Source organism: Zootoca vivipara, chromosome 2 (genome assembly GCF_965207765.1).
Source record: "Zootoca vivipara chromosome 2, rZooViv2.hap1.1, whole genome shotgun sequence".
In the NCBI taxonomy this organism is placed as follows: Eukaryota; Metazoa; Chordata; class Lepidosauria; order Squamata; family Lacertidae; genus Zootoca; species Zootoca vivipara.
In genome coordinates this window covers 90,266,301-90,290,727 of record NC_142584.1, presented here as the reverse complement: position 1 = coordinate 90,290,727, position 24,427 = coordinate 90,266,301, and the positions used below count along the sequence as shown (strand labels likewise).

General features: G+C 39.9%; 1 protein-coding gene across 1 annotated transcript in view; it reads left to right on the top strand.

The window, feature by feature from the left end:
• Positions 1-24,427, top strand: part of LOC118080810 (contactin-4) — a 514,415-nt gene that overhangs the window by 251,255 nt on the left and 238,733 nt on the right. Inside the window, exon 4 of the mRNA XM_035106605.3 lies at positions 9,944-10,084. Coding sequence (XP_034962496.2) covers positions 10,030-10,084 — 55 coding nt within the window. The 5' untranslated portion in view covers positions 9,944-10,029. The remainder of the gene's footprint in view (positions 1-9,943; positions 10,085-24,427) is intronic.

Genomic DNA, 24,427 nt, shown 5'->3' with positions numbered 1-24,427 from the left:
GAAAGAAGAGCTGGTTTTGCTTGGCAGATATAAATGAGGCTTATAGTTCTCTCAACATGAAATGAATTATCAATTACCTTGCAGGTTCCTGAGATGACCATGATAAAAGAAATGAGCAACAATAAAGGGGCTTTAAATATTAATAATGGGTTGCAAATAAGATCACCGAGCCAAATAAGTGTGTATACACACACATAGAGAAGATATATAAGTACTTTGCCTTTTAAAAAAATGTTTACAACATACTTGCATTGTTGGGTCTGTTTCCATATCTGTATCCCATTATATCGGTTTTTCACTATTAAAAACTAGGTTATGGCCATCTGTACTTTTCCAAAACTGCTTTATCCTTGGTTTTCATCCTCTGTTAGGATAGTCATACAGTTGGGATAATAAAAGAACAGTGGTTCCCTGATAATGGTCTGCATTATGAATCAACTGAAATTCTTATGTGGCAATGTGGGTGGCGCAGTGGTCTAAACCACAGGGCCTAGGGCTTGCCGATCAGGAGGTCAGCGGTTTGAATCCCTGCGACAGGGTGAGCTCCTGTTGTTCGGTCCTGCTCCTGCCAACCCAGCAGTTCGAAAGCACGTTAAGTGCAAGTAGATCAATAGGTACCGCTCCGGCGGGAAGGTAAACGGCATTTCTGTGCACTGCTCTGGTTCACCAGAAGCAGTTTAGTCATGCTGGCCACATGACCTGGAACCTGTACGCCGGCTCCCTCAGCCAGTAAAGCGAGATGAGCGCCGCAATCCCAGAGTCGGCCGCAACAGGACTTAATTGTCAGGGGTCCCTTTTGCTTTACCGAAATATAAAATGGTAAGTTTGAAGAAGTACCATTTGAAGAAGGAGGAGGAGCTATAGGGCAGAATCCCCTCTAAAAAAAGAAGTTGTCTCAATGAGGGCTCAGCATTCCCAGAAGCTACTGAAATAAGAGTAACAGTTGGCAAGCTACTCTGTATTAACTTCTGATAATTTTTTGGAGCTTCCCACTGACATCAGGTGAGCTGCTGCTTTTTCAAAACTTGTTGCTCAGCACCTGTAGATCATTTGTTTTGCATTTTCAAAGTAGAGAGATTAGTAGCTTTGTGGTTTGGTATACACCAAATGAGCATTACCCACTTACAGGGCTGAAGTAAAGCCCAATTTTAAATTAAGCTGATTATTTGAATCATCATCAACCACTTACAATTGCTTGACTGCTCCCTGTATTTACTTGTCTGTATTATTTGATCCCTCCAGAATGTTTGTAAAAGAACAAATGCTAATAGTTTTACAACCATCTGCCAAAGATAAAAAAATAAATACAGGATAAACTGAATATTCACGGTATGGCATTTGTTGTTAATAAAAACTTTGATTTCCAACCAGATGCTGCTTGAAAGAAATAATAAAATCCCCAAAGGAAATGAGCTTGGATGCTAACAAGTTTAGTCGTTGATCTGTTTTGAACATAATATTTAAGTACGATAAACTGAGGAAGTATATCAGAATGGAAGGGGGATCTTTATAGCCCGAGACTTCATCCCTTAATGCTAACTATAGTTTAGTGTTGCAGCTGAAAAAAGGCCATTGTGAGGACTGGTGCTCACATGGGTCAATGCTAGGACGTAACTGAGTGAGAAACGCTACTGTATGTGATTTGACTATACGTGAATAGGGTTTAATGAGTCTATATGACATTTAGGTAGTGGGGATCATAGCTTGCCAGCTTTCTTTCTTTTTAAGATTATATAATCTGATTAATGTACTCAAGCTGGTTACTTACTTTCTCTTCCCAATCCTGCCTCATGTGTGGAATCACATAAAGAACATGTCTGTGAAATCTGGGCAGTAAATGGATATATCATTAATCTGTATACTAGCAGTATCTTTCCACTCTTGATGCCCCCCCCTCCCATTCAGTTTCATATGTGGGACATAAATGGGAAAAAGTGTGTGTGGAGAAAATAAGCCACTAGGTCATGTGTGAATTGGCATAATCCTCTACATATCTACTCTAAAATAAGTTTGAGCTTGATCACACTTACTTGCTTTTGAGTGTGTATATAACTGCAGTCTTAGATCTGAAGTGTCTCTAGAACACCTTCGATAAACCTGGTGAACTGCATATAGTCACATTAAAGTTAAGCCACTGATTAAATGCTGTCTATTGACGGACACACAGACACCATTTGTAAGATGTCTAGAGAATTGTATTGATGAGTAGCTATGCAAATTTTAAAATTCTTTTTAGTCTGGCATATTGAACATTCCAAACACACAGAGGTCTTGATGCTAAAGTTTCACCATAGAAATAAAAAGTAACAAAGTTAATATATTGCTTTCAACAGTGACAGCTTTTAAAGAAAAATAATTTATGTAATTTGAAATTGGATAAATGTGTGTATGTTGTTTCCTCCCATGATTTTCTTTCATTCACTAAATCATTTTTATTTTCTGATCAAAGAAAGCAAAATTCTTCAAATCTACTGTTACATATTTTCAGTGACCACAACACACATCAGGACTTTTCATTAAACTATATATATTTGTACGGACTTCATTGACATTTGCTTAAATTACAAACTACTGAGTCAGATTAACACTCCCAACACTGAACCATTTTGTAGTCATAGTAATAGTATGTTTTCGATGTAGATTTGTTTGATGACATAAATTAGCAGACAGTGTTTAGTCCAGCCAAAAATGAATTAAAGCTGATACTGCAGAAATTCTTCCACAGCTGAATAGTACACAATGGATATGCCAAAGGGTGCTGGGAGATAAATTCCAACAATTTACTTCTAGTCCCAATTGCTCTGGGAAGGCTATTTTCTCAGTAAGAGAAAATACACAGCTTTCTAGATGCTATTAGTTTGAAAAATTAAGGGTGGATGTCTTTTTGTGTGAGGCAAGTGGAACGTTAATGGCATCACAGGAGTAATAAAGAACTAAGCTCCTAACCTTATGTTTGAAAAGTCTGGGGTTGAAGGCAAAAGCTGTTCACTTAAAGAACGGACAGTGTGAAGCAGCCTTGAAAGATAGTATCTGTAGGCTAGGAGAAAGGCAGTTAAATAATCAGATAATATAAGCTACGGAGAAATGGGCCTTTCAGTCTTTGTAGAAATGTGAACTCTTAACCAAACAATGAAAAAGATTTGAACTATGAGCTCAGTATTTCTAGGTTAGAAATCCACTACAGGCAAAGAATGAGATGAGATTAGTAGCTGGTCGGAAATGTATTTACTTGCTTATTAGCATTGTTAATTAATTTATAACCTGCATTTAGGTTGAAAGAACATACACAGATACACTTCCACCTACTGGGAAAGAAGGAGAGAAGGTGGAACTGCTCAAGACCTGATTTGCCTTTGTCTTCACCCAAAAACAACACTGCTGCAGCTGCAGTATCGGCTACCTAAGTTGCCATCATGTAATTTGCAAAACACTGACAAGGGCTTTTAATCAATGAATTAATGTCTAAGCAGACCAGGAATTACTTAACAAAATAGCATTCTCATATGAACTAGTATAGTTTATCAAATGCTATCCAGGAATGAGCAGAACAGACTTCCACTCATGCGCTAGGACTGAACCCTCATCTGTTCATCCCTGCAACCCCCTCAAAATCTGCTCTGGAGGGTCTGAAGCAGCTTTTACATTCTTTGGGGGTGGGCTTATTGGGGAGGAGAGGAATCTGACAGATTTTTAGAATTGTCTTTGAGGAAATTGGAAGAGACAAAATAACAAATATATGTACAGAGCCCACTGTCTCTTCTGTGATAAGTCTTTCATATTGTTTAGATTGTGATTGAGTTTCATGACAACTGATGGTTGGATGTGCTGCAGCAAAATGGAACTTTCTGTACACCAGAGAGAGAAGAGGCCTGACAAGTATGAATCGCTAGGCTGAGATGGGCGCTTGCTTTGTTATTGTGTGTGACTTCAGTGTAGCAGCAAAATGAAATCACGTCCTAGTCTGACAAGGAGATACCCAATAATTCAATATGTGGTTCAGCTATTTAAATTCCATTTATCCCACACTGTGAACATTATGCATAATAGCCTCATTTGACAAAGTAACTTCATACAGTAGGCTGCTTGCATATAAGTATTCTGCATGGTGCTTATCATATCAAAGGCTTTGACGTATATGTCATTCTCATGACATATAAAGAAGATGTGAGACATTTCATGATCTTGCATGTTTTCTGGAAGAATGAGTGGTGAGTTGAGTTCATTTATTGATCCCACTATCTTGCTTCCATAACTCTTCCTCTTGTACTGCTTTCCCTCTTCTTATTTCCTCTGCTTCCACTTGTAATATAAATAAGGTGATTTCTGAAATACTACGTTTGCATAAGTTTCATTGGGAATATATCACCAAATGCCTCCTTGAAGACTAAATTAATGTCAAGTAATTCCTTTTAGAAGGACTGGGTGCTATATATAGTTCATCATGCTTTGCAGGGAAGTTACAGGTACTTATTTCATGAAAACTATGCAAGTATCAAGCTTTCAAACTGTGTAGCTCAAAAAGAAGAAGAAGCTGAAATTGGAGATCCATGTTCTGCAAGAAAGATATTAGTACTTTTAATAGTACACTTCCTTACTAAGAACACCTGTTTAATTAATTATTTAAATGCATGACATACAGTTCATTTTCCAAGGAATTCAGTGCAAAGTGGGTCAACCAGTTCCCCAATGATTCAAGTAGCAGAACTTTGGGAAGCAGTAGTGTGGAACAAAGGCAATAGTTCCTTCTTTGGTAAGACGATTTAGGTTGGAGTTCTTTCTTCTAGGATAAAATTAAGTGGTCTGTGTTAAGTAGCTATTGGTGAATTATTATTTTCATTATTTGGACGTATCGTTATTGGCCCAGTAGTGGGTGGCATATGAAAAGGGCTTGGTAGGGTGGGAAGGCAAACCTGGACACTAATTCTTAGTTACAAAGTTCTTGTAATGACCACCCCAAATAGATAAAATCCAATGAGAGGAGGGTCCAAAAGTTGTTGGTCTCTCTGAAGAGCTGGTGGAGGCTGCATACACAGTATACTTTTAAAGTACATCCCCACCTCCTAAAGTATTTGTGGGGTTGTAGTTTATCCCTTACAGAGCTACAATGACAGTAAGAGGGAGGAGTCTACTGGAGCTCAACTTTCAGTACAGTGGAAAACGATACATTAGCATTTATGGTAGTACAGGTAACTCTGGAAACTGAATTGGCCATGGTGACATGAAACACTTTCAGTGGGTGATGCTGGTGCACCAGCTACAGACTTTCCTAGGCAGTGATGGTCTGGCTTTCATGTCTGAATTTCTGCAATGCATTGTACATGGAACATCCTTGAGGGTTCAGAGGCCTCAGTTATTACAAAATAATGCTACTAGACTTAAAACAATTGCACTAGTAATCCATGAGCATTAGTAGCCACCTTTCAATGGGGTCAAGTACACTACAGTTTACTTCTTCCGTTGTGCAATCTAGAGTGAAGCTTCAGGGGCATGTAGAGAGTGTAGCTGAATTAAGCACGTCGGTACAAGAGGCTTCCGTATTATAACCACAACAACAAAGTTGTTAAGGACAAGCACAACTAATTTTATGTTTGTGGCCTGTATGCACTCTTGTTAATACTTTTATAGGATTAAACAGAATCAATCATTTTAAAGTTGAAACTGAATTCATTGTGCTGCAACAGCCTTTAATCACCCTAGGTTTACTTGGAAGCAAGTTATATTGTTGGGATTTGGTTCTGTGTTGGCATGTTAATGATTGCATGCTGCCTAATCCTGCACATAATTTCCACTGAGTTACTCTGACGGAAGAGTGCAAAGCATTGCAACATTACTCTGACAAACAGTCATTACACTCAGTTTTAGAGTTGTTTTTATGCTTATTTTTAGCTTGACTTTTATTTAGATGATTAAAATGCCAGTCGTTGCCTGGCATGCACAACATACATCATTAATGGTGATTTATTTTGGCATTTAACAGAATTGGCACACAGTAGCACACCAGTGGGCAGAAGAAAAACAAACATGAGGCAATTCCCGAAGAAGCCTATTCTTTGATACGGTTCTGAGTTACTTTATAAAACATACTTTTTATGGGATGCCAGGAGAAATTGACAGTACAAGCAATAGGACTTTATATGCAAACATCTTCATGGCAGACTGATTTGTTTTCCTTCTGAATGGGAAAAATGGAATTGCTTTTTAGTCATCAAAGCAACACATAGGTTCAACAATTTGTTTTCCAAAGGTTCTGAGTACCCATAACAGTGTATTTCATTTGCTGAGAGCCTCTGAAAAAGAGCCCCTAAACACTTTCCCCAACAATGCCCGTGCTGCTTCTTCCTTGCCTTATCATGCTCAGAGTTCTTACAGTCAACTTTTTCTATCAAAATCCAATTACGAACAAAGGTGCCTTTCAAAACAATTTGCCACAGCTGGATGGAATAGCCAAAAAGTAAAGTTAGAAAAGCATCAGCACAAATGTGAGAACAGCATTAGATTCAGATTGTATTTATATATCATTTTTTCCCCATCTCTTCAAGTCACTTGTAACTACGCAGGTTTTCTTTCTTTCTTTTTTCCTTTTTAATAAGGAAAACATTTACTTTATATCTTTGGTGCCATTTAGAGTCTGCAAGTTTTTTGTCCTTATACATTACAGAAATTAGAAGGACAGGATGCATGTATTAAATTGGGGCTTTTTGGAAATTATTGAACATACAAAAAATGTAGCTATGGGTCGTATACAACAAAACTGTCCCTGTTCACCTGCCCAATGGTATTTCCTTTCCATCTTCTCTATCCCCACTTCCCCCAACTGTTCTGGGGGTTCTGGACTGGAGTAGAAAATGAAGTCCCATAGCTGAAACAGAAGTGTTAAGGGGACAACTTTTGGATAACCCTATAGTAAAGATTTTCCTTCCTGGCATGTGTAGCAGTTTTAAGGAGAGTCAGTATGTTTTAGGAGAAGCAGTACTTTAAATACAAAAAATAAATTACATGCACCAATTACAAGTTACATGAAATGCATAATTGCATTTTTAATGTCTGTTTTGGCTTTTAACCGAGGGCAGGGTGGATCAGAATCAGGGCTGCACACATGGTACACAACCTGTTTTTCTGCACCACAATCCCCCACAAAACACTGTTTGCCACAAGAACAAGACTGTTTAAAATAAACATACAGTACAGCTCTGAAGGTGAATTTAAAATCAGTAAATGCAGTTTATTTTTCACAAGAAAAACAGCAACAGCCATAAGCATGTTGAAATTGATCATAGGCTCACAGAGTCCACGAGGCCACAAACATAATCTAGTGCAGCCCATTGCAATGGAGGAACCTTTCCCCCCACATGGGGTTCAAGCCCATGACCCTGAGATTAAGAGTCTAATGCTCTACCAACTGAGCTACCCCAGGATGATGTAGTTTTAACTCTATGAAACTGTGATAACACCTTAGGAATGTCACTTCTCAAGATAATAATCTTGTGGTGACCAGTGTGAGCTTGTCCACTCTGGGCTTTACTGCGAGTTTGAGGCTGTTTGAGTTCAGTATTTTGGGACTCAAATATTGTCATATTGTTCAGATGATATTCATACCCATCAACTGCCCTGGTAAAAACAGGTGATTTCGGGCTGCACTTTTTTTCAGGCAGGGTACCCCAAATGTGTGTTTTTGGGTGTTGTGCCTGAAAAAGCACAGCTCAAAAAAAGAGTGATCTCACATGGCAGTGTGGACCTGGAAGATGGGCGTGCTTTCCCCCCACTCCTAGCTCCTCCTCCCTTTACACCTGACCAAACAGCTCTTCATTTACAGCTCACCAACCTCTTTGCCTATCCACTCACAGCTTTCCCCAAACCCCTTCTTCTTACCTCAAACCACCCCCTTCCCTTACAGCTCACCCCAATCCCTTTCAAAAGCAGGCAGGAGATGCTCCCATTACCCTTAAAACAGCTTGCCTGGGCTACCTTCCACCTGTGCTACTGGCTTGCCTGCCAGCCATCTGTTCTGTTCTGATGCCAAAGTTGCCATGGTTGCTTATTGGCAGAGCCTTGAACAGCATAGGAACCACAGGGAACTGGGAGAGACAGTTTAGCCATTTCCCCACCACCACCCTAGTCCTGATGAAATTATTCCCCAAGATTGGGCTACGATTGGCTTTCTTTCTGATAAACATAGATTTAGGGTAGGGGTAGTTAATTGGGACCATCATAGATGGAAAGAGTTAAAACTCTCCCATGCCACCCACATGGTTCCTATGCTGCTCAATCCCCCATACCGTTGTTATTTACATTTGCTTAAAAGGGGAGCATTAATTTCATTGACACAATTAATGTATATGGCCCTAAAACCTGGTGCATCCCTGGGCTGTCCTTTAAAGATACGAGGCAGGAACTGCTGAACATTGCATAGCAGAATCTGTGACATGCTCCTTGTCCAGTTAATAATGTTTGCTGTAATCATTCGCATTAAAATGCTATTCAGTTCCATTGATCAACACTTTTCTGCTTATCTGCACTCAGCTTAATCACCAAACGTGTCAGAATTGTGGAATATATTCCAATTACTCCCTTCAAGTAACATCAGCAGATCAGATGATAGGGATTCTTAGTCTTCTCACCACATTGGAACTGACTTTATTAGAAACTGAACAATTTTAACTTACAAAAGCAGGCAGGGACCTCTAATGATACCACTTCACTTTCTATTAGGCATGCCATTTGTCTTGTAAACTTGAAGGCTCCTTAACTTCCAGACATCAGAAAGATGAATAAATGATTAGAACACATGATTAGATGGCTTTATTTATTTTTAATCTAAAAATGCCTAGCATAGATACTTGAAGAGGTGTGTGTGTGTTGTGTGTGTGTGTGCACGCGCGCGCACACACACACACACACACACACACAGCGACCCAAACACACAGGCAAAATATTGTGGAACTAGTTCTCTAAAACTACTTAAAGTACAAAGCTGAAGGGAGGCTGTTTGAATTTATATTAGATTGAGCGGAGCTTAGATTAAGAATACTGAAGCAAGTACGATAGAAGCTTTTTGTTGAAAACCAAATAGCAGGGCAGTTGCTTTAAAAAGGGGAGGGGTGCAGAATGGAGTCGTGCTTTGCTGAAAATAAATTACCTCCAGTCAAATGGCTAAAAGAGTTTAAGTGGTTTGCCAACTTGCTGACCCTCCCCCTCCCCCAGCTGCTCCAGAGGTCTGCAAGGAAGACAACACACTGTCATGCGGGAGATTTGAGTTACAGTGCAGCAATTAATCTCAGGCTATCTGTGCTGCTGGATGGCCGTGAGCAATGGGGAGCCTGTGCCCTAGCTCCCTGGGCAAAAAGGGATGTCTTGCTCTCCTCTAATGGCTCACCCTGACTTTGTATACAGAAGGGCATTTATCATCTCCACGGGGACCCGTAGGTTGCCCTTATTACCATTTCACTTGCTGCGATGTGAGCAAGTTCAAAGTTGTCAAGGGATAAAGCAGAGGATGACAAACACTCAGTGGTCTGCCATCTTCAAGGTGTTTTGTACAATTAACTAAATAATAATTACTAGATTAGTGAGCTGGCAGTGAGGTTAATACGGCTTGTGTAAGGCTGCGGAAAGAAGATGACAAGTTAGATCTAATATCTAACTCGGAAGAGCTTTTTCCTCATCACTTGTAGGCTTTCTTTTAACTTAAAGTCTTTCTGTCACAGCCTCTCCCCCCCCCCTCTCTCTCTCACACACACACACACACTAAAATTTAGTATTATATCTAAAGGCTATGATTTATTTATTTTTACCTGCCTCACTGACTTAAAAATAACAGCTTCGCTGCTTTCCTTCAGGTGCAAATTTATTTTAGATCATATGGAAAGGCAGAGAATCTCAAAGAACATACGGAACTGTAATCCTGAATCTCAATGTAATGATATTTCTCTTTGTATCCCTACAGATTAAAGATTGTATAAAACTTAAACGAAGCAGCATTCTAATCATTACATATTGGAGTTGGGCCTCCTTTGACCTCAGAAACTGAAAATGAGGTTGCTATGGGAACTGCTCGTACTGCAATCATTCATGTTGTGCCTTGCAGGTAAAGTGTCATTTTTAAAAACTTTTTTCCTCTCCTTTATTTCTTATTTTAAAATGCCACTGTAATATTATACATTAATTCAAAAGGGCATTGAATTTCATACGCCCATGATAAAGCAGCGAATAAAGCTGCCCTTCTTGGCTTGTATTTAACTAGACTATGCTGATGTTCTTAACCTCCTCTTTTAATATTGGTAGTAACTTCCATACCTAGGTTCAAGCTACTTCAACCTGTTCCATTTTGCAATATTTTTCATTCAGAGTGGTTAGTTGACAAGAAGCATTACTTTCCTCCTCTTTCATATAAAGCATTTGAAATTCAATTGAGCCCACTATTGAGGTGGCAGGTCCCCCATTCATAAGAAGTGGCACAGTTACAAACTGAATGCACTTAAGAAATGACTCAAATGTGTGTAAATGTAGAACTCTGGTACTTGTATCACTACATTTTGCTAACTATGGCTATATTGTTGCCCTAGGCTAGGTATGGCCAAACTTGGCCCTCCAGCTGTTTTGGGACTACAACTCCCATCATCCCTAGCTAATAGGACCAGTGGTCAGGGATGATGGGAATTGTAGTCCCAAAACAGCTGGAGGGCCAAGTTAGGCCATGCCTGCCCTAGGCCTTCATTTCTCTCCTTCCGCTTTCTATCTGCTTTCTGCAACAGATAAACGTTTTGCTAAGAAGGATGCATTGTGGATGCTGTATGATTTTTAAAATGTGTGAGGGGCACCTTGTGATCTAGTCATTTAGATTCTGCAAGACCTATCAAGATTTAAAAATCTGCTAAATCAAACCAGTGCTCTGTGCATCATAGTTCAGTTTCTTTGCCAACAACCTGAGCAATTACATTGCAAACTGTTTTGTTCTAAAAGTAGTAAAATTGCAGCATGGGTCCTTTCCAGTGTAAAGTCTGTCCAAGTTCATCAGTTAGCACTTTGGGCACAGCTTTGGCATGTGGTGACCATTCAGAATCACTTCATTTCACTATGAACAAAGGTCTATGTGCAATCTACTTTCTACATGATCAGTTGGTTTTGCATAGCAAATCCTGACCTGACTTCTTTTAAAAAGAAGGTAGCATATTTGCAATCACCGTGATAACGTCTCTCATTTTTAAATTCTGCTTTAACATAATAGAAGTGTTGATGTTTTTTTCTGAAAACTACTGTTTTATTTTTTAAAAACCACATTATTTTATTTTTTATACATGTGACTGTCAGTTGTGAAAGTGATGGATTTGGGTCTCTTGATTATTATGATTCTGCATGAATTGAGTGGGTGATCAGGAGCTTAAAAAAAAAAAATTCTGTAGGGTCCAAAATAGCAAAAAAAGCTATAGTCCTGGGTGTTTCATCTGGGATTTCAGGACAAAACCTCAAATATTGCTCCTTTGAAATGTGATGCAGGTAAGAATTCACCTCTACACCACCTATTTGTTACTCAGGTGAGAAGCAACCATCACAGAACCAAGGAAACTATCTTCAAGTCCAGCATCCAGATTTAGGGACCCAGCATTTATTATAGCTATTGCAATAGGACAGAGCTCACTCAACTCAACATGCCAGTTTAGAAGGCCTGCCCCAAGGCACTTCAGAATAAAAGCTTATATATGTTGTTGTTGTTTTTAACATGAGTTTGAAGAGGTGCAATGTATGTTTAAGAGAAGAAAAAATGAAAAACACATGTTGACAGACATCCTGAGCCGTCTGTTACGTAGGCTTCCTTGAAGTTCCTTAAAAAGCTGCTAGGCTAGGAAGGACAGGACCGCCACTTGCTGCTTGCCCGACTCATTCATACAAAACTGTGAGGCCCAAGTGGTTGTGATTTTGCAGGCCTTCATTGGCATGTTAATGTGAGGTATGGGAGGAGGCTCCTCTACCTTGGTCTGATAGGAGAGCACATTGAAGGCAGGTAGTTGGGATGCAACCTGTTGCAGATCCCTTAAAGTTCATTCAAGTATTCTTGCCCAGTGTGAGATTCAAGAGGTTCCAGACCCATTTACCTAGCAAATCTGCACACTGCCACCCTCCTCCTTTTGTTCCCTGGGCCTCCTCAGGTGTTGGGCGTGCAGATGGTGGCATTTTTAGTTAATGCCATGGCAGCAAAATGGCCTTGACCAGCCCTGCCCACCAGGAATTGGAAGTGATATCGTGCAAGCATGTACTGTATTTTCTAAAGGGAAAATTAGTCCAAGCTATGAGACCTATCTGCTCTAAATATGCTGACAAGATGTTTAAGATAACGACAGTGGCTGTGTTAGCATCATGATGTGCACAAGTAGGAACAAGGTGAAGCAAGCCTCAAGTTCACTTGCTTACCTCATCCCTTCTGTGTAGCCAGGAGGAAGACTTTAGAAGGTTTCTGTCAAAGCAACAGTGGGTCTTGTGGCATCTGAAAGACTAACACATTTATTATTGTATAAGCCCTTGTGGACCACAGAATATTTCATCAGATGCTTGAAGTGTTATCCTGAGTAGCAGCTGCACATATACTCAGGGTAACATCCCATGCAGCTGATAAAGTGGACTGTAGTCCTTGTAGGCTTAGGATATAATAAATTTGTTAGTCTTTAAAGTGCCACAAGGCACTTCGTAGCTTTTGCTGTAACAGACCAAAACGGCTAATGCTCTGGGGAAATATTTTTTTATCAGTTTCTAGGTAGTTTATCACTGAATGTGGACAGTTTGAAAACAAGGGAACTTCAAAACAGGTTTAAACATAGTTAGACTAAACCACTATCCCCAGCTGAAGGAATCAACAGGCTACATTTAAAGGAAGTGGAAAGTTAAAGCATCCCAAGTACTCCATCTGGCTTATATGTGTAAGGTACACAAGCTTGTGCATGCTGCACTAAAAACATGGTTTAGTGTGGCATGCAAATGTAGTCTGTACGATTGTTAGGGAGAAAGGAGGAGAAGAAAACCAATTACTTAAAAACATGTCTGTACTGTCATTTAGTCTATTAGGATCTAGGGTATTTATTTATTTTTTCCTAAGTCTTCTAGGATCTCACGTTTGCAGACTTTCAATATTGTTAGTTCACCAGGTTTTATTCAGAAAGAGCTATTTGCTAAACCTGTCAAGCAAAATTGAATATCTGCTTTTCTTTCATAATGAAAGCGAATATACACACGTGACATTTCCGAGGAAATGGATCCCTGAGCTATAGCTTGTCATATAATTTTATGATAATGCTTTTGTTTTTAATAAGTTCATTTTCTTGAAAATGAAAAGGCTGTTAAGGACTTATCTGCATAGTCTAAGTGATTTCTTATGAAATTATAGAGGCCATACAGTGAAAAGCGTACAGGGTAGACGCAGTACATCTTTTCATTGAGCTGTATAATGTGGAGCTGATTTAAAACATATATAATTATCTAATGGCATAGCATGCATATGAAACACAGGGACCTTGGTAATGATGAGCTACAACATTAGTGCTGAGTGGTTTTCATTGCTTGGTTTGTTTCCCCCTCTGCCATAAGTTCTGATTCTGAAACCCATGCACCATAAATAATATGGGGGGGATGCGTTCCCTACTCTATTTTTAGGCATCATTTAGAAAAAAGGGGGGGAAAGCTCAGTGATGTTTGAGTTTTGTAATCCAAAACAGCTGGAGACCCAAGTTTAGGAAACACTAATCTAGACCCATTTCAGTCTGGCTTCATCCTGGTTTTGGCACTTGAATAGTCTTGGTTGCCCTGATTGGTGACCTTCGTCAGGAGAAGGAGAGGAGAATGTGACTGTGTCAATTTTCCTGGATATCTGGACAATTTTTGATACTATCAGCCATGATGTACTCTTCGAATGGCTATGTGAATTGAAGGCATGGTGATATGGTGGATCCACTCCTACCTGCACGGCTGTTTTCAGAGAGTGGAAGAGGGGACGGCTGTATGGTCCCATGGCAATAATGTTGCGAGGTCTTTGGGGGTTCCATCTTGTCCCCCAAGCTTTTAAACATTTATTTGGAGCTGTTGGAGTAGTTATAGGGCACTGTGTAGAATATAGTGTCACCAGCTTGTAGACAACATGCCGCTCTGCTTTTCCTAGTCATTTCAATCAGGTGAGGCCATGCAGGTGCTGGATAATAAGCTGGATTGGGGGGGGGCTACCAAACTGAAGTCTAATCACAACGCCATTTACTTCATTTAGCAATAACTTCCCATAAAGCAGCCCAAAGCAATCGACAATGAATACATCACGAAAACATACATAAAAAAGAATTTCAAATCCAGTACTGATAAAGACTGAGGTAAAAATATCATTTTAAAAGGGTTAATAATAATAATAATAATAATAATAATAATAATAATAATAATAATAAATGTATTGTTAATACCTCTCTCATCTAGCTGGGTTTCCCCAGCCACTCTGGGCATCTTCCAGCAAAATATAAAAACATAATAAAACGTCAAACATTAAAAACTTCCCCATACAGGGCTGCCTTCAGATGTCTTCTAAAAGTTGTGTAGTTCTTTATCTCCTTGACATCTGATGGGAGGGTGTTCCACAGGGAGGGTGCCACTGCCGAGGAGGCCCTCTGCCTGGTTCTCTGTAACTTAACTTCTTGCAGTGGGAGAACTGCCAGAAAACCCTCAGAGGTGGACCTCAGTGTCTTGGTCTTCAGTGGGTGCTGAAAAGGCAACAAGCACTTGTCCCTATTTGGGCTAGTTCCACATGAAATATAACTTATTATGTTTGAAATTTCCTGCCGTTCAGGTTTGCACATACTTACACCTTTTCACAGTCTTATTACTGTTTCAGGTGATACTGATTTTATATAAATTCTGACACACACACACAGACACACAGACACACCCCGCTCTGAATAAGAACTATTTTTGTTGTCATGCTGTTGTTTTCACAGCTGCCAACACACTACTGGTTATCCAGAGTTTCTTTCTCCTCATGCCAGGGCTAGCGGCCTGGACCTAAGTGGCAGGTGCCACATGTGGATGGTCAGGTGGTGAGGCAACAGCTCAGCAGCATTTTTTCCCAAGCAAAGGATCCACAAAGAGATCACAGTTTACCTCTTCAGTTGGAAGTTTTTTATGGTTCAAGCTGGTAACTTCAGGTTGAAGCAAGTTTCAAGAGAGGAAGTGATTGCCTTCGATAACCATTTTCTCCTCTGTTTTGGTTAGTTCAATTTTTCAGAACCAGAAGGGGGTTCTGATACCTTGTTGCTGTGATCTTATGTACATTTGCCTGGAATTAATCATGTTGAACATAATGGGAGTTACTTCTGGGTAAGCATGCATATATGGAGCCCAGATAAATGGAATGAATATGCTAAAATGGCTCTGATAGTCCCTGCCCTTGTAAATGTATCAGAGCCAGAATTATTGATTTGGAATTTATCAGTGCCTGAAACAATCTTGGGGTATCTCATTATGCATTCAAGGAAGCAATCCGTGTGTGTGTGTGTGAGAGAGAGAGAGAGAGAGAGAGAAAATGTGGACAGATTTCAATTAAATCTAGCATAATGTTTTGTTCTAGTCACAATGAGTGAAAAACAGACTGAGTGGAAAGTTCATGCTACACCGCAATGAATAAAGATGAGCAGGAAGTAATAGTAGTAATGTGGTAATGTAGTAATGTGGGAGTGAGAATTTGACTATGTTACACCTTGCTTCCTTTTCTGCAGTTTGCAGCAGGGATAAAGTGTTGTTGTCGCACTACTTTGAAGCACAGAGCATAAAGAAAGCAATACATTATGTTTGTTTTGCTGCTTCCTTTAAGGCACATTACAGAATCTTTTCTTTTACTTCACATGAACCTCTATAGCCGAAAACTGTCTTTGTATTGTTCATTTATTCTTACTTGTCATCTTGTGAATTCAAAGTGAGTTTTCCTTACCCATAAAGTCACTTTTGAGAACTGATTTGTTCACCAGGGGTTCATCAAGAATCAAATTTCTTGAAACAAGGATTGGCGGAAGCTCCTTATTTTGGTGGAAGCCCCTTATTTTGGACTGCTGTAGTATGTGACAGAATGATAGTTATGGTTGCCAGGTGTCCACTATTTGAACGGACAGTCCACTTTTTTCACATTATGTTCACTATTTCCCCCCACAAAATAGTGGACTTTTTACGTAATCTAAAGCTGTAAAGTCTAAGAGAATAAGGATAGGAGAATCACGTTTTGTCTTTTTTTCCATAAGTAAGAATGAGACAAAGATCGAATATCAATTGAACTCGATTTTCCGGAAAAATTATTAATCATATTCAATTGTTTCACAATACATTTAAAAATTGGGAGGGGGGAGGCACCTGTTGCCGAAGTTCTGCACCACATGTTCCTGACTCGCGGGGAGAACAAAAGGGAGAGGCACGGGAAAAAAGACGCCTCTTCCTGTCCCTGACGCGCAGGAGCAGCAGCAAATAAGAAAATATATAATTTAATTTAATTTTAACCCCCCCCCCCACTTGTCCGCTATTTTTTGGAAGCAGACTTGGCAACCCTAATGATAGTAAGGGACATTTGCCCCACACTCAGAAGATTCAACAACAGGTATTGGTAGAAAGGTTATAGTTATTAAATACAGTGTGGAAAACTTGTGCCTATCTTAGGTAAAACCTAGATTGGAAGTTAGGAAATCTGCCTGCCTGCAGTTAAAGGCCAAACCATCCTAGATAAACTTCATCACCCAAACACATAATTATAGTTCCATAAAGGAACTCAGAAGTGTGCAGGTGCCTATAAGGTTGCTTAGAAAGGAATGTGTTCCTCAGGCCAAAAAAACCCCATACCGGATCTAAGTCATTCTTATTCTTTTATCTGGCTAGCACTCCACTATTTCATTGCCCTATATTACCAGGTATAATAACCGGTGTTCCACTCTCCCGAGAACTATACAAATCCTGTAACAAAGCCCTGTCACGAAGAGGTTACAGGACAGGACAGACACACAGCAGAGGAAGGGAAGTCGTCATGCAAGCAGTGAGAGATGTGACAGCTGCAAGCGTAATGTATAGTCCATGATTGGTTTCAGTTCAGGGAGGTGAGATGGGATATTGCTCAGGGTGAGTTGCTAAATGGATAGATTTAAGCTCAGGCACTGAAGGAAGAAGAGTTATGGTGGAGAACTCTGGCAGGTAGGTTGAAGATGAGGTGAAGCTACTGGCTTCAACTTCTTTCCAAAACCAGCAAATGCCAGAGGAGATTTATCATGGAAACCAGCGAAGGGAGGTGTACTCCTGTAATAAGAGACTGCCAGTAGTGTGTTCTCATTTGAAGCTGATTCAGTGCCCCTGCCCCCCAGCAAGGACTTTACAGCTTTATAATTTATTATGGATCAGGCAAGATAATGTCTTTGGTGGGAGGGGAGAGAATAAGTAACTATAGAAACTAGGGAGTCATAACACACAGCATCTGCTGCTGCTGCTGCTTCCCAGACAATCCACCCCAGATCTTATTGACTCTTCCATTTAGAGACAGTGGGGAGAGGAACAGAGGAACAGTCCACCACCACAACCCAGGATCAATTTGCTTGGATAAAAATAATACGTAGTATGTTCTAGGTCCTTCATTTTATTAGTGAAGCTTCAGCAGAGGGAGTGTGAATGATAGACATTCATTGCTTCTAGGTTTCATGCAAAACCGAGGGATGTGTATAGCTCTCAACATGCGTATTCAGTCAACACTAAGGAAACAACAAATTTATGGTGGTTCTAACATTTAATAGGTGAGAAATTAATCATGGACTCTGGCTACAAAAGTCCATTGCACACCAAATTTGTTATTTTTCAAGTGCCACAGGACTCCTTGTTGTTCTTTACTGTTACAGAATAAAACAGCTATGTTTTGGAATTTGTTCCTACTTTACAAGACACGTCTGGCAGGGGTTGGAGTCTTGAGCACTTATTTGCAGGCTTCTCATACAATTGATTTTTAAAAAAGGGGTTTAAACTGATCTTCCCTCAGTAATTTAATTAATTTATTAACAGAGAAAACTCAGTGTGACTTATTTTTTTTAAGTAGACATATATAGGATTACTCTGTAAGGCCTAGGTGTGCTCAGTTTATAATTGTAGCCAAGCTAAGAGAATCCATTCCAGTTCAAACAATATGGCTTGCACTGTGACTTGCTCTGAAATGTAAGCAACCCATTCCATTCACACAATGCCCTTCAGTCCAGCAGAGGATCCCGCTGGTGGAAGGTGAGAGGGGCACTGTTTGCTGATTCACCCTTAACACCTGCAGCTCCCTGTGACACCTTCCATGCTGTTCTGAAGGGTCCCCCAGCTCTTTGCAACAAATTACTTGACGGTTGGAAGCTGAAGGCAGGGGATGGAGGAATTGGTGTCTCCCCTGCCCCAGGCCTGTCCTGTGAGCAGTCTTTTTAATTTGCAAGGCTTTATAGATAGCAAGTAAGAACTTGGCTATGATAAATAATCTCTTCTTTTAGAGCTCAGCTCAGTTTTAGTTCAATACACAGTGACTGAGCTACATGCCCTTATCTAGCTGCCACTTCTTTCAGTATGGTTAACGGGGAAGAAGTTCACATAATCTAACCCTACTTTATCAATCTGTTCATCAAATATTGTGACACCTCAATTCTGAAATGAAGCAATAGCTTTTCTACTAGCTCACAGTTATACCAACTTTTGGAAAGTTTTTACACACACACACACACACACACACACAAATTATAAGAAAAACAAAACACACAAATCTTGACTATGGTGCTTCAGTTAGATTTTTTTTATTTTTATTGTGCACTATTCTTGCTGATTAGCAATAAAATATACAGATTTAGAACAATAAATTACTTGGAGACACCAATTGTTAAACAGTCTATATCATATTAATTAGACTCTGAAACAAGGCAGGCGTTACAGCCATTTATAACTGAGTACTGCTTAAGTTGCTAATCAATAAAAGAGGGAACTAATTAACAAGCCAGCAGTCAGCATCTTGAGAAGAAGTTGGTGATTTCCAACTTAATTAAACATCTAAGGTGTCTAAGCTCAGAAATCTTCTGTGGCGAAGTACCATCATTTTTCTTTTATGTTTTAAAATTATGGAAGGCTTTGTTTCTTAAAAGAAACATTAGGTGCTTTCCATTCCTGTTTCATGTTGTTTTGAAAATAACAACCACTAAATCATATTTGAATTGTGCATAAGGACTGCTACATTAAAACGTTCTCATTGCAGTGTCTCGGAAATTATGTGTATTGATTTTAACTAGTGTTCTTGCGGACTGCATCTCACTTCACATTTTTCCTCAATAAAGAAATTTGAATGTGAATAAAAATAGGACATGCATATATACGTCATTGTTGAAGATTCTGCAGTAGTTTACTTTTCGTGAATCCACAGTGCAGCTCTGACCACTCAGAGGTAACTCCCAATGAGTTTAATGGATCTTACCTCTGAGTAGACATGCACAAAATTGTGCTATGTGTTTGAAAGCTGTTGTCTACTGAAGCTTCCAAAATACGCAAATAGAATTGATGCCTCACATAAATTTTGCACTTGGAATTCTATGTAGCGTTGAGGTTTTTGCCTCCATAGAAAGTACATAGTGTCCTCAGTTTATAATTAATCTATGGAGAAATATTGGTCTGTGGGTCACCGTGATTTTTGATGTGTTTCTCCACCTGGCATGCGAACCATTCTACGGCATTTTACCTTCAGGCTGTGATTATCAAATAAATCTGCAGAACTCAGGTTTCAAGTGATGCCCTCCGCCTACATTGGGGAGACGTTATGTAGAAATTTCACCAGCAAAACAAACAATTGCAAACAGATCAAAGATCTGGTATGCTATTTGCTATTCTGTCCCTTTTATATGTAGCTGGGGTTGGGGGTATACTTGTAGACCAAATGCCCCCCAGGCTGTGGTGCTGGAACTACTGGATGATAAACACTACTTATTTACAGTGGTACCTCGGGTTAAGAACTTAATTCATTCTGGAGGTCCGTTCTTAACCTGAAACTGTTCTTAACCTGAGGTACCACTTTAGCTAATGGGGCCTCCCGCTGCCGCCGCGCCACCACCACATGATTTCTATTCTCATCCTGAAGCAAAGTTCTTAACCCGAGGTACTATTTCTGGGTTAGCGGAGTCTGTAACCTGAAGCGTCTGTAACCTGAAGTGTCTGTAACCCGAGGTACCACTGTATATAGAATGAAGTTGGGGCTGACTGATTATATGTATTATGTATTAGTTAGGGTAGGACTCAAACCAATGGCTTCAAGAAAGAAGATTCTGACTAAACATTTTAAAAAACTTTCTGACAGGAGAAGCTGTTTAGCTGTGGTTGATTCTCTTCCCTTGGTCGTTTTTAAGCAGAGACTGGATGGCCATCTGTCATGGATGCTTTAGATGAGATTCCTGCATTGGAGGGGGTTGGACTAGATGGCTTTTGGGATCCCTTCCAACTCTAAGATTCTATGATTCTACCAGATGAATGCTTAGTGCACACTTGCACATTTAGATGAAGTAACCGGGATCCATGAAACATTTCGGTAAAAAGCAGTGGTATGATTCTGGGTCCCTGACAACCCTCTAAACTCTAGCATACTTTCCCTGTAAGCCTGTTAAACTCTAACCTCTTTTGGAGTTAACAAGATTATTGCAGTAGTACGGTAGTACTGTGCCTTTTCTTCCTGAACAAATTTGTGGAAGAGAAGAAGAGAGAGGGTGTAGGTAAAAATATTCTCACTCTCTTCCCAGGTTTGATTTGTGAGTAGAGTTGAAGATAATCTTGAAAGAAGGGAGTTTGAACATCCAGCATACTGAAAACAAAACTATTTTAGGTGTGGGGCATGAGGTGCAAGGAAACTAAAAGAGAACAGTGAGTTGAGAGGTGAGACCAACTGCTTTTGGGTGGGAAAGGGGGAAGAATGGAAATGGAAAAGTTTCTTGGACTAAGGAGATATATAGTGCTCCACGGGGGGGGGGGGGGATGATATAAGTAACAGTTCCAGCCCAACTCTCCAACCATGTTCTTCCCACTTCCCAACAATCTGTTTTAATAGACAAAGTGGGACTCACAAATCTCATGGTGAGTTCACAGATATCAGCATGGGTTGCAGCAGGAGTGGGCAAAGCAAAGGTTTATCAAGTCAGTAATAAATTTCAGTCAATTTCCATAAACATTTTACTGCTTTATCTCCTTAACAGCTTGTTTTGAGTCCTGTTGAATTGGAATTAAGAAACTCTGTCAATTTTTTTTTTGTTTACTTCTGTTGTTGTTTTTCTAATGGTCTTCAGAAGGAAGTGGTGTTTTGCCTTCCTAAGCTGCTTCTAAAATAACTTCACTATGCATAAAACATTCTGAAAGCTTCACTTTTCCTCCCTCTGTGACACACAAAGTTAAATGTCTGCCAAGGGAGATTTCAGAATTGATGTGGGAAAGGTTGTTAGCCTTCTGTTAGGTCTTACACTTTTGAGTCAGCAGCTGAATTAACAGCTCATATGTTGAGTAAAGAGCAACACAAGCACAATGCCTGTATATATATACATATATATAGTTCTGAAGCAGCACCCAGTTACTGGTAAAATTAACCTCTAGCTTTGGCTATCTTCCTCCTAAAACGATATTTTTAGATTTAAAATTTAATACAAGTATGGAATTACCAGAATGCACTTTAGATGTGACTCTTGAACTTTTAATGGTTGTGACAATTTGTATTTTAACTAAGAAAGAGCAGTTTCTTGAGTTAGAGCAGGGGTCAGCAAACTTTTTCAGCAGGAGACCAGTCTACTGTCCCTCAGACCTTGTGGGGGGCCGGACTATATTTTGAAAAAAATATATGAACGAATTCATATGCCCCACAAATAATCCAGAGATGCATTTTAAATAAAAGGACACATTCTACTCATGTAAAAACATGCTGATTCCTGGACTGTCTGCGGGCCGGATTTAGAAGGTGATTGGGCTGCATCCGGCCCCTGGGCCTTAGTTTGGGGACCCCTGAGTTAGAGAATAAGGGTTGTAGTCAATGCTAGTCCTACGCAAACACATTGCAGTTAGTGAATATGGCTGACTTAGGTTAATTGTTTCTATTCTGACTAGAATTTAGTTGAGTGCAACCTATAGAGACCCTTTTCCCATTACAGGTAGGTAGCCGTGTTGGTTTGACACAGTCAAAACAAAATAAAAAAATCCTTCCAGTAGCACCTTAGAGACCAACTAAGTTTGTCATAGGTTTGAGCTTTCGTGTGCATGCACACTTCTTCAGATACACTGAAGACTTCTGTTTCAGTGTATCTGAAGAAGTGTGCATGCACACAAAAGCTCCTACCTTTTCCCATTGCAATTCTTCTTTAGGAGACCTACAGCCAGTTGAATTATGTGTGAGGTTATTTGAGAAAGGACTGTTGTAATGAGCTTTGCAACATATCCTCCAAGACTGCTTACGTCATGAACGGCAATGTGTGACTGGACAATCATGATTATTTTTCTGCTTGTTAATGTCACATGCTGCTTATGAACACTACAGAAGCAACTGGTTTTGTGGATGAAAGTAGACTGCTTGGATACTTGCCCTCTTATCTATGGTTAAACCAGAGGTGGGGGATACTTTGCACAAACACTTTAAACAGAGGCAACCCTTCTACTTTAGGCAGTGGAGGGTGAGGACTTTGAAAGAGAAAGGGCACTGCTTTTTAAGTTGAGGACAATTGTCTTCAGTGATGTAATCCTATAACCAAATTCTGATTGGCTTTGTGATGTTGTGAAGTCACAGTAACTCTTGTGCTTTCTAGTTGACTGAGATTGGTTCTGCCGGGAAGAAAGGACCCTTATAAATGCTGCTGAAGTAATGTGTTGGAGGGAATAGCTGCCCCCCAAATGGTATGGTGTGGGCTGGTGATTTCATCTTCTTTGTAGAATCACACCTTTTACCCTAAACACATCCTCAGTTTGAACTTTCAGCACAGTCTTATTCTTGTCATTACTGAACAAAAAATAGTTCTGTGAAATGTCTCTAGGAAGCTGCATGTGTTTGTTGTTGCTGTTTAGTCGTGTCCAACTCTTCGTGACCCCGTGGACCAGAGCATACCAGGCATTCCTGTCTTGCACTGCCTCCCGCAGTTTGGTCAGACTCATATTGGTAGCTTCGAGAACACTGTCCAACCATCTCATCCTCTGTCGTCCCCTTCTCCTTGTGCCCTCAGTCTTTCCCAACATCAGGGTCTTTTCCAGGAAGTCTTCTCTTCTCATGAGGTGGCCAAAGTATTGGAGCCTCAGCTTCACGATCTGTCCTTCCAGTGAGCACTCAGGGCTGATGTCCTTAAGAATGGATAGGTTTGATCTTCTTGCAGTCCATGGGACTCTCAAGAGTCTCCTCCAGCACCATAATTCAAAAGCATCAATTCTTTGGCAATCAGCCTTCTTTATGGTCCAGCTCTCACTTCCATACATCACTACTGGGAAAACCATAGCTTTAACTATACGGACCTTTGTTGGCAAGGTGATGTCTCTGCTTTTTAAGATGCTGTCTAGGTTTGTCATTCCTTTTCTCCCAAGAAGTGTAAAGCTGTAATAGTGTGATGCTCTCTCCAAATGCTACCAGTTAAGGGTTGCTTGCTAGCACCACCCTCACCAGCACAGAAACTCCACGATGGCTCTTGATAACATTGTTGTGCGTCATTTAGCTTTGAAGTGGAAACCAGGAGTGTTGCTTAGAACTAGTTTTGGCAAATACTCTGTTTGAAATATGTTCTGATTTTGTTTGCACAACATCTGTGAGGATGTTGGACAACGTTCACTATTTATTAAATCTTCATTCTGATTTGTTTGCGGGTTTGGGGTGGGGTTACATAACATTATGTCAAGCAAATGTTATCCCACCCTTTCTAGTGCGTTTGTCCTGTCGCCTTCCTTATGGGGTGATATGGATTTGTTGTGGAAGAACACCAAATCAAGTTTCATTGTGCAACCTGAATTTGCCAATATGTGATTGATTCCTTTCTGAATGTAGTGACAGTCTGGAAGCGCCCCTGACCTTTAATCATCAACATGTTGACTTAGTGCTTTGGTCAATATCTTAGGCTGTGCAGGGATCCAAATTCCACTCCAGATATTTGAAGCATTTTTGTAACCACCAATCAGTCTAAATTCTATTCTCTAATTAAAGACATAGCTGATGTTTAAGAGAAAATAAGTCAAACTAAAGTCTTAACGGATGTAGTGAACAATGCAAAAATATTATAAACAAGTTCTGTACATCCTGTTGACTCTTTTTTATGTATCAACCACCTTGAACAACTTACTAATTCAGCCTTGCACATAGGTATAAGAAATATATCTACCTACCCTAACTCTCCACCCTCAAATAAAAGCCCCTCCCACTCATTGAAGCAGTGGGTTGATTACATTTCCA